The 11,657-nt window shown below is 37.2% G+C and overlaps 1 protein-coding gene across 5 annotated transcripts in view; it reads left to right on the forward strand.

Moving 5' to 3' along the window:
• PDE7A (phosphodiesterase 7A) overlaps positions 1-11,657 on the forward strand; it is a gene marked incomplete at its 5' end in the record, with an annotated part of 77,095 nt that overhangs the window by 27,539 nt on the left and 37,899 nt on the right. For 2 of the 5 annotated variants that reach the window (XM_084208580.1, XM_084208583.1), the window contains one exon: positions 6,215-6,337. The exons of the other annotated variants lie outside the window; for them this stretch is intronic. In XM_084208580.1, coding sequence (XP_084064706.1) covers positions 6,278-6,337 — 60 coding nt within the window. Of the gene's footprint in view, positions 1-6,214; positions 6,338-11,657 lie in introns of those variants that run through there. 5 annotated transcript variants of the gene reach the window in all.

Genomic DNA, 11,657 nt, shown 5'->3' on the forward strand with positions numbered 1-11,657 from the left:
TTTAAAAAAAGTGGTGTATAACTCCTCTCCAAAATCTCCTCTCTGGAGAGAAGCAGAAATCTTAGTTTTGTGAATTTAAGCAAAGTCCTAAAAGGCCACAGTAAGTAAACATCCTTTGAAAGTGTGTGTCTGAATAAATCAGAGGAAGAATACTGTATTGTTGAACTTCAGTTAATCTTGTGGTGATTTGTGTTACCTAAAACAGTAAATTTCAGAGTTTCTGTATTTAAATTATCTAAATTTGATTGCTTGTCACTAAGACAAGCAATCCAATTATAAGTTTATACCATATAACACTTTTTCTTATGGAAACACATCTAAAAAACTGAAGTTCATGATATGACAGAGGTAGTGGGAGTGTTCCAATTTGTATTGCAAAAGTATAATTTTTAAAAAAAGTAAGCTGTTTCAAGGTGTTGAATCTATGCGAGGAAGTTAGTGTTCTTATACACCCCTCAACTACAATATGTATGGTTTTGCCTTTTTCACTGTTACATGTCCATTTCTGTCAACCTGCAAAATCATGATGTTGAGCAAATAAGAGGAAAAGTTTAAAATAGGCAACAGAAAAATGCAATGTTTAATAATGTGCTTTTTTGGACAAAGATTTTTATTATTTATTTACATAAAATACAAATATATTATCTTTTACTAGATATTATATTTATATATTCATATTAAATATATTTTTATATTTATATATTTATTTATATAAAATATAGACTACCTCTTACCCCTTTTCATTGTGGTTGTATCTTTTCTAAGGGGGGGTTTCTTTCCTTTTCTGTCTTACTGAGGGTTGAAATGGAAGATTTCTAAAACTGAAAAGTGGTTTTTAAGGGTGTAATTTTTGCCATCTGGATTTGTAGCCATCCTTGACTTTCAAAGTCCATGTTTTGGATTTCTCAGCCCTTGGTTTAAGATCAACCAGCCTTTTGAGTTTAGTTGCAATGAGTGAGGCAGTTGCAGTGTGATGAATATGTGGTTGTGAAGGTGAATTTTGCTAACTTTCTTAGGCTTTCATGCTTGCTTATTGCTTGCTAGCTCATATGTAGCTTTGTTGATGAGTCACTGTCCCTGGAATTATTCAAAAGATGTATAGATGTGGCATTTAGGGACATGGTTTAGTTGTGAACTTGGCAGTGCTGGGTTAGCGGTTGGACTCGATGATCGTAAAGGTTTTTAACAACCTAAATGATTCTATGATTTTGTTAATAAACAGCTGGAGTACTTGGAATCTTGTACCCAGTTGCAACTTGGGCTAACATGGCAAATCTTTTAAATAAGAAGCTGAATTGGAAGTAATTGCTTAGATAACATTTTAAAATAAGATAAAAATAGATGTAGCATTTGTAAAAGTTGGTTATTGTGTATACACTGTGAAATTCTAGAAATTCTATTTTCTGTATCTTGTATCAATGTAAAAATAATGGTGCATTTTCTTTTTTTTTTTTTTCCTTGAGAGCAGTGTTTAGTGGTTGGGTTGGGCTGCAGCAGTAGCTACCCACACTTGTTACAAGAATACTCATAGATTACCATTTAATTATTCTTTTTTATGAAGTCTGCTGGAGAAAGAGATCACACAGGATATATAATGAGACAGGGAGAAAAGCAAAGAAAAGATGGAAATGAGTTTTGGGTTTTTTTCCACTGTGTGCTGATGAATTTGTAAATGATAGGCTTATTCCTCTACTGTCACTACATGCTGTTAACATAGTAAAGTTCCCAGACTGGTTCACAGCAATAGGTCAGTCAGGAGTATATCCTAGAAATTGGTGTGCCACAGGCCTCTGTTCTGGAAGGGGGTGTTTGAACGGCAAAGGAGACTCCATGGAGATTTCTTAGATTTCTTTTCTGGGCCAGGTAAAGGTGCATGCCCATGAAATCAGGTCATTCTGGCAAGTAGGAGTGATAAGCAACTTCATACCTCTAACTGAGCATAAAAACTCAGGTGGTGTTGGACATCAACAACCCTGCTGTATTTAAAACGGAGTGTCATTTGAGACCCAGCAGTGTATCTGAAATCTGGTGCTCTTGCTTCAACTCTGGATTTCTTGTAGGTCTTACTGAAATGTTTTTTGGGGGGGGTTAGAGCATTTAAAGGCACTTCTGCACAAACAGTACTTATTAAGCTTTGTAAGGCAATCCTGAGCCATCCTCAGGGCTGATGAACTTCAGCAAAATAAATAAATACAGAAAAGTATTGGAATAAGGGGTATTTAGAAATATACAAGTAAAATTGGGATCCTGTACGTGGTACTTCAAATAGCAGAGTATGTAATAGGAAATAATGGGTTTCCACATGGAGCCTGGCAGATCTTTAGGAGTGTATATGGAAATAATTGGAGCCTTACAAATAATCATGGTCTGTTAATGGGGGGAGCTACTCTGAATGGGTAAGAGCTGGTCCCATGTGATGTCTGTTTCCCAATGAGAGCAAACTGGTATCTTTAGCAAATTCCTTAGTGGAATCTTTGTAACAACTGTTTCAAGACCCCAACTGCTTTCTGCTGTATTGATAATGCATTGATATTCTTCTCAGGAATAGCACAGAGAGGTTTGTTCGGTAAATGCAAAAGTTATAGCAAAACATGCCATTGATTGCTTAAATGCATCACACAATGCTGCATATCATCCAGTCTACATTGAAGCCATTGGGATATTTCTGTTTCTTTAGAAATGGTAAGAGACAGCAATTGCACTTACACATGGGAGGTGACGGTAAGAGGAAAGGAATAGGTAACAACTTGTATGTGAATGTTAGGTACTGTCAATTTTGCCTTACCATACATGGTGTCTCTGCAGACATCAAGGAAATGGGTTTTAGAAAAACTGAAAAAGAATCTGTTGGAAAGCAGTAAAGAAAAAGACAAGAAAGAAAATGAAACAGCATTAGCAACTTCCCCCATTAAAAAACAAACAATGCAATGTATGATAGCTATTCTTTTTGTGTGCCTCTTAGTTTCAAGATGTAGCTGAGACTGATGGTGATGTCCACAGCTGAAGGGTCTCCGCAGTCCCAGAACTGAGGCAGTATAACAGGGAGTAGCTAACACAGATAGAATTTAGTGTCTTGGTTTGGAAAGACAGGCGTCTGCTAAGGAAGGCAGGAGCCTCCCCACCCCTCCAAATTGCTATAAATTTTAAATTAATGGGTTCTCGGGCAAAAAATATGGGAGCAGGAAATACTAGTTCTTTAATAGCAAAGAAAAATAAAAGGATAAAATAAACAATGCAGTACACTGGAACAACACTGACAGAGTTAGAGCCCAGCCTGACACCCTGTTGGTCAGGGTGTTGGTAGCAGTCCAGTTGGAAATGTGGCTGCAGTCCTCCTGAAGTGTCAGGTGTGGTTCTGTTGGAGCAGGGGGTCCTGTAGGAAAGGGTGTATTCTTCCTCTGAAGATCCAGTAGAAGAAGAGGCAGCTGCTGTTCCTCTGGAGAATCCAGTGGAGAAGCCTTGCTGGTGTTTCAGAACCTCCGGATTATATCTGGGTAGGAATGCTTGGCTCCTCCCTCTGGGCGGAGCATCTCACAATGGGGTGTTATAGTCCTTATCAGTCATGCAGTGACATTCAACAGCAGATGTCCCCTCCTGAGGGAGGAGTGATTGTGATCACTGAGAGAGAGAGAGAGATAAGGAAAATTGCCCACTTGACAGACATAGAGATGGTAATAGAATATGTCTGTCCTTGAAATCTGGAGCATTTAGTATTACCACATTTTTACGTAGCCTTCTACCTGTGGGTTTACCATACTTATTAATAACTTTGAATAATTCTTCTTTGTAAAATGTAATCTCTTTCACTTTCACAATCTTGCTGTTGTTAGTGGGGTTATTCAAAGCAGCACTTTCTCCAAAAGAGACACTTTAGCTTCTGTGTTGATTTGTTAAACTTCTCATACAAACCCGTGCGCTTTCTGATTTTACTCGGTCTCCAAATTCAGAATTGTATTGCCAAAACAATCTTTCCATTTCCAAGCTGTAATTAAAACAAATAATAGTCAAGTGGCGCTTAACAAGCTGTCAAATACTTTTATTTCTGTGTTCTCATATTAAACTTATGCATGAGACAGTTTTAAGCTAACTGCCAGTAAGAAAAGGCTTCTTAATTAAACCACTTAATGGTGGAAGACAAAAGAGGAAAGTGTGATCACTTTGTATAGTTCTGTTTGCTAAGATAATGTTGTATTTCTGAAATTGGTGGAAGAAAGTTTTGCACCATGCATGTGGGGCAGGACTATGCATACAGTCCCAAGAACATCTTTGTATGTTTCAAGACAGGAAAACAAGATTTGTCTGGGATTGATAGTAGTGGTGACAGAGAGGAATGCTTGACATTTCAAAGAGTTTAAGGCCATTTATGCTTGAGTTTTATTCAGAGGAGAGTTCAGTCTTGAAGCAGATCACCTCATTGTTCCTGTTTGCTGTGCTCATTTGATTGTTTTCTGGAGTGGTTTTAGTATGTGCTAACCAGGCTTCTTCCAAAAGAAACTAAATCATTCACTCATTGTGTGCACCTAATGTGCCTTAACCCTTGATAAGGTTGTAGAGGTTTGATCAGTTACTGGATCATTTTTTGGCAGCTTTGAACCTCTTGTGGTGGGATCTGGTTCAGCAAGTTGGAGTAAATATCGCCTTCAAAAACAAATTAAAATTCCTGGGCTTCATATAGTATAGGTGTAAAGATCTGAGCAGCAGGTGTGTTTTGATCTGCTCCAGTTGTGCCAAATTGTAATGCAAATATAGCCTGATGCCATTTATTGTGGGTTTGTTTTTTTAAAGAAAAATCAGACTAGTGGTGATTAATTGTTAGGGTGTTTTAACCTTGTCAACTATTTATAGGTGGTAATGTTTTTAAATTTATCTCTGTGACAGTTGGTATTTTATGTGGAACTTAACAGACCTTTAGATAAGTGCTGCATTCATGAAATGAGGTACCAAAAGGCCCATTCTGAATGTTCTTGCCTTTGGTTTTGATCTGACTTTTTTTTCTGGGGAATGAGGACAGGGCAGAAGATACATGTTTGGAATGTAATGGTTCTGTAGGGATGCACAGGTTGTGCTGAGAACGTGATTATACCTTAAAAGACATCATAAATATTCAGAATCATGATATAAAATAACAAAGAGCTCTATCCCACTTAATCAATCTTCTCCTTAATTTAGTAAACATCCGCTGTTGTGTGTGTCCCCTTTTCCTGTGGAGGGGAGGAAATTAGTTTCTCAATGTTAAAATTACTCCTTTGGTGACCTGAGCTAACTTTTGTGGTTTGTGCACATATTGGAATTTGGAATTGATTTTTTTTTGCAAAAAAAAAAATTATTGGAAGAGTAGATCTTCATATAATTTTGATTTCAGTTATTCAGCGTCATGATTTAAACCCCTTATTATCCTACACTCTTCCTTTTTCTCCACCACTGTAGCTCCTTTTTTCCCTAAGTATTTAAGATTTCTTTGTATTTTTGAAATGAAACATTTTTGTCAGCCTAAAATGACATTAGAAATTAGAATGAATCTCAAGGCTGCACCAAGCGTGTAGGAACACTTTGCTGCACAGTCAGTGTTCTTGGAGGAGGTTAAACTGCTTTCCAACCCTGGGAAGGGCTCCAGAGGTTGTAGCCAGGTTCAGCCCTTGGAGCAATAAATAAAAGCCCCATGCCAGTTCAGGCATGAGTGTAAATGGCTAGTATGAAGGATGGCTTGGTATTTAGTGGACAAAAGAAGTTAGACAATGACAATTGGTTTGAACAGTTGCACATATTCAGTGCGTTAACTTTCATTAACATTATTTATAGTATGTTGCTATGAAAGCAATTTTGAAATATGTTTTGAAGTTCAGTTCTTAGCAGTTCTACAGGTGGCAGAGATAAAAGGAACTTGTGAATATCTGGAATCTGCTGGAAACAGGCTCTTCATAGCATTTGAAGGCAAGGCAGTATCCTGACTTAGCTTGGGTGTTTTGACTACTGGAATCTGATCCTATTGTCTGGCACACTTTGCTGTATTTAAAGATGATGAAAGGATGTAATCATGGTTTTACATTTCCGTTGTCATTTCTGTGAGGTTTAGTAAGGTTTTACTAATTGCCATGTCCTCTGGTTGTAAAACTTCCTTGAGTCCAGCGTTGGCAGCGAGAGGAGCGGGGCAGAGCACATTGCAGGGGCTGTCAGGTGACAGCTGCTGCCTGCCTTGTGCCTCACTGCTGTACCCTGCTGCTTTCAGCACTGGCGGCCATCGGGGTGAGAGTATGCCTCAGCTATTTGGGGTGATCCAATGGGAATTGCATTGATCTGGTGTTTAGCTCTGATCCTTATCAAATGGATTACTTCTAAGGTAGGCCATTTTTAAAATCTGTTTTGACTAACTGGGTTTATAAGTAGTCTGAGAGAAAACAAGTCATTAAGAACTTCACAAGTGCTTATTTTTCCTTTTTAAATCTAATCTGTTTTGGAAACATCATTTCCCATTTAAGATTGTGTTTCTTAATTGTTCATACATGATTTTGTAGCTCTTGACTTTTGCTTGCCTTGAAGTGGGAAGGAGTGTGTTTGTAGCAGTGCCAGTTAGGGGAGAAAAAGGGATCTGAAATGGCTTCTGAATGGCAGGAGTTGGCTTGCCTGTGTTACCAACAGGTTTCCAGTTTTATAGCACCTTAAAGCCTTTGTGAAAATAAGGGAAAACAAATTTAAACATAGTGAGAATAATACAAATTAGTGTATTTTGCTTCCTGGACAGGATATCCTTTTTGTATTGTTGATTTCAGAGTTGCAGAAGTGGAAATACCAGTTTTGTTTGCTTATGTGAAATATCTACTTTACTTTGTAGCCTTTCCATTTGAGATCCCTGTGTTTTGCAAAATGCATGCTAATGTAAGGATTAAGCTTTTACTGTCTCATTCCAAAGAATGTAAATATCTCCATAATGGATATTTGTGCTGGTAGATATAGATGAGATTGATGTCTGAAGATGAAACCAGGCTCTTAGCATAGCTCACTGCAAAAAGGAGGAATAAATTTAATTGTAGGATTATGAAGGAGAGCCAGAATAATTGGAGAGAATCAAGGAAACTGAAAAAAAGAGTTCCTGCATTCATAAATATTTTTTTTTGTTATTGCTACTGATACACACTTCTAAAATTTTTGTGCAATTAACAGGAGAATCTGAACAAACATGAATTTGAGTTTGTTGTGAAAACAAGCTTTGCCAGGCATTCATGCCTGTACTCTTCAGTCATTGCCAATAACATGTTTCTAAATTTATTAAAAGCAAAAAGGGTCAGGCTTAGTTGCTAGCACTTGTGACAACTTTTGTCACATGAAGAAAAAGACTAGGATGCCCAATGGATGTTCGCTTGTGACTGAAGGCAGATTCTACAGATTTACAGCCTGTGTGCTAGACCAGTACATCATCTGCATTTTACTGCTATGTTGTTGAACTGCTGGCTTTTTGGAACTTGACATAAAAAGCCTGTTCAAGGATTATGTCTAATCCAGTTTGGTCAGAGATTGGTTTAAAGTGGGGGGAAAAAAAAAATTCCCAAGTAGCTGACATAATACAATTAGGCATAAAATTCCTTGCAATTTTTTTTTTAATGTTGATAAAGCTTTGGATACATTTTATGCCACATGATATACATCTGAGGTATATAAGAAAAAATAGCTTACAGATGCTTGTGAGATATATGTATCACTAACATTGATAACTATCACTCAAATGATAGCTAAGTTTAAAAATGTTTGCCATCTGTCTTGGGAGGTGGTCATGTGAAATAGCTTTATATGGAAGAAAATATTAAAATTATCGCATTTGAATATTTGAAGGAAAGGTGTAATCTTATTGCTGATTAAATTTGAATGACATTTTCTTACTGTTGGTTTGATAAACTTTCAGAGTAATGCTTTGAACTGCAATGAAATTTTAAAATAGTAGTAGGACCATTTTTTAGTGGCTTACCTGAATTCAGCGTCAATTTAAGTGCTTCTTAAAGAGCATTTTTCTATGCTTTAGTGAATTAAAAACTTGATGGTGCTTTTTGGAAAACAGTGAATCTTAGCATGGAACTTTTAAATACTTGAATTAAGTCTAACATACATGACAGTCTTGCTTTTGAAATCTAATAATAGTTGGAGAAGTAAGGTCTTAACTGGTTTGTCATTCTCAAGACTTCTAGTTCATAAACTGTCTTGTGATCTTAAATACTTTCCAAGGGTGTATATTTGAGGTAGCATAACCAGTACATTGCAATTGGTATAACAACTTCTCCACACTTGTCTTCAGAGCAGTTGAGACTAATGCTCTGATAGTTCAGCAAAGAGCTTGGACTAGAAAGTCAGGTAGGTAAAAACACTTGCCTGTGTTGCTTTCTGTCCTCTGTCTTTTGTTTCCCAGCTTCTGAATAAACAACTGAGTAGCAAAATGAGGGTGGTGTAGTCCCTCAAAAAGCATGGATGGTGCTTTTGACGGGTGGTACTGAATTTTGAAGGCCAACAGCTCTAGCAGTGTTGTTAGAGAATGAGAACAGGAGTTGTTTTGCTAGACAGTCCACAAGCTGGCCCTTGCCAAAGTGAAATGCGGTAATGCTGGTGCTCTGCACACAACAAGATTGGGAAGTCTGTGATAAAACTGATACATCAATGGAAACATTTCTGTTTGACACAAACAGCAGCAGGTGCTCCGTTTCCAAGTGGTTCATGCAAATGCTTTTACTCCCAAGCATCACTGAAGCGGTTTCCCTTTGAAGATGTATCTGTGTGCTATTTTGGCACGTTGTTCCCATTGCATGGCCTTTAATAACGTTCTATACTCTGTGAAAAGATATTCAGAGAGATCTGACTTAAATCTAAGTTCTGGTATGTACCCCCTTTGCATGTTTTTGCAGAGTCCCTGTATCAGTGTTGTTCTTAGAGTATTAATGGATCTTCCAATTTAGTTTGAACTTCTTCCATTCACTTTCCACAAATGTCTCAAAGGAGAAGAAAAAAGTAAACTTTTTGATTGTATCACCCTTTTGAAGAATAAATTATACTCTAGTGTGAAACTGAAGTTTAAGGTGAGGCTTTGAAAGTGGAAGTCCAGTATAAACTATCCTTCCCAGTCATCTTTCTGACATCCATCTTCACTGCTGAAGCAAAAGAGCCCACCCAGTTCAGGTGGCTGCGCTCGTGCCTGGAAGGGAGCAGAGCAGTTGAGAATCTCAGGTAATCATTTGAGGAATTTGTTGAATCACGTAGGATCCAGCACATTCCCACCAAGTTGTCCTTGTGATTGCAAACAGAGCCTACCTAAACACAGACACATCACAGTTGTCTTGTCTTTGAGTACTAGTAATTCTGTCTGCTTGCTGGAATGGTGCTTATTTGTTTGATATTTGTACAGAGGGTCAGTATTGTTATTAACAGGTACAAGTCTTCAGGTAGTCCGGAGAGGTGGTGCAGAGATTTAGAAATAAATTCTTCTGCTAAATGAATTAAAAATATTGACCATAACATGACAACAAGTAATATTTTCTGATCCAAGGTGTCTGCCGGGTATGCTATTCAGTGTATGCTGTGGTTGTCTCAACTGGGTAAGTAAGGTATATTTTTAGGCTAAGTATGGTGTTGGTGCCTTGTGTAGACTACAGAGAGTGGACCTTTGATTAGCTGTGAGGAGGGTGGCATTTTTGGTCATCAACAAGGGTAAAATCCCACTGATTAAGTTGTTTGAACAGTTGGGTGCTTGACAGCAACTTTAGTTCTTCAAGACACATTTGCCTTCCTTACGAATTTGCTGTCTGATTGTATCACAGTAAAAGTTGAAGCATTAAATCTGGTTTTTCTCTTTGCTGGGTTTAAGTAGTGGAATCTGGACAATATATCTTAAAGAACCCCATAGAGGGTATGTTAAATTACTTCTCTCTTTCTGCCTTTTTCCTTGCATTTTTCTGTAGTACTGTAGGGGGTAGAATAACAAATGCACTGACAGTGTTATTTGAAGTGGGAAAATAGGTGATGGACCACAACCTGCAGGAGATCGTCTATTATGTATTTGCAGGGTAAGCTGACACAAAGCAATCTGTGTCTGGATGGGTGCAATATTATTTGTTTACTTATCACAAGTTGCTAAAAAACCTCTGTACCATTAGCTTTGTCCTTTGTCTCTGATTGCCCACTACAGTGCTCAACTCTCTGTACCTCGCTTACTTGCCTGGTCTAAAGATAAAAGATCTGACCACTCATCACCTCCCAACATCTGTTGGTGGAACTTGCTAATACATGTTTTCCTCTTATCTGTTTAATTTAACAAATATCAATGAATAGGTATCTTTGAGACCTCAGTCCTTTTAGCGGAATTAGCTGAAATTGTCCTGCTATTTGCGTAGTACTGCCAGTGAAATTTATGCAATAAATTGTCTCTGTTTTTCCTTAGAGAACCAAACTTTCTAAGATAATTTTACTAGATTTGATTGTTTCAAATGCATCCTTGCAGAGCAAAATCACTTGCCTGCATAAGCAACTTCTGTATATTTTTTTAAAATGTGCTTTGTATTTGATATCATTCATGGATGCACTACTTTATATATGCTGCTTTTTCTAACAATATTTTATTTTGGGGTGCAAGTAATATTTTAGAATTGACATATCAAAATAATTTATTTTTCAGTAAATTTTTGTATATTGTTTTCTTTCTTGGAGACTAATGCTCCAGTTGTATGTGGGTCTTGTAGCTGCATGTGTGCTTAGGTTTCCCTGTATTAGATTACAGAACTGTACTGGACGTGTCCAGAAATCTGTGATAGACAGGTGCAAATTGCAAGTTAGCACTAAATTACATCACTGATTGTGCCTAGTCAGTGATACGAAATGTTCCAGGCTGTGGAAAATATATTTAGCTGAGATTTTCTGAAACTCAAAGGCAAGTTTAATGAAAAACATTGAAAATGTTAGTGAGAAATCAGCATCATTTTCTGGCTGAGCAGTTGTATTTTTACCTTGCCCATTGGGACGGGCATAATGCTGTGAGAAATGCTGTACAAACATATATTGAGGAATTATTTGCATGGTTTATGATCTTCCAAGAAAATATAGAACAAAGGCTGAGACAACATAAAAGTTCTGTACAGGGAGTTCTTCCTTGTAGTCTTTACAACAGCTTGGACCCCATTATTATTATTGGACCCCATTTGGAGCTAGGTCTTTTGGTCACTTCTGTAATTGCATATTAATCTTATCTTTGGAAAAAACTTCTACAACTTCAAGTGTAAGGTTTTATTTTTTGTTTTGTCATGAAAAATATTTTTTTTAAAAGTGTAGCTTATGAGTTTGGAGTCTTAGCCCATCAGTTGTACAGATCATGGTGATTGAGGTTACTTATCTCTAGGCTGTCTTTGAGTTCATTTAGGTTGTTCTGTAGATAGGCAGAACTGCTGATATGCATCTTTTTGCCTTTCCATGTAATTTTTATTTCCTTCAGATTTTTTCTCAATAGGGAACATTATTTTTTCTATCATGTTTCCTAACATGGTTTGATTTCTTATCTTTTGAACTTACACATTTTTCAGGCTGTTGTGTGTCCCTGAGGTACTGTTGTTCCTGATGTATACATAAAAAAATGGGTGATTATGTTTGCCACCAGGCTGACTTTTATCTGAAGTTCTCAAAGGCATGTGGTGACT

This window comes from Fringilla coelebs, assembly GCF_963513975.1.
Source record: "Fringilla coelebs genome assembly, chromosome: 1".
Classification (NCBI taxonomy): Eukaryota; Metazoa; Chordata; class Aves; order Passeriformes; family Fringillidae; genus Fringilla; species Fringilla coelebs.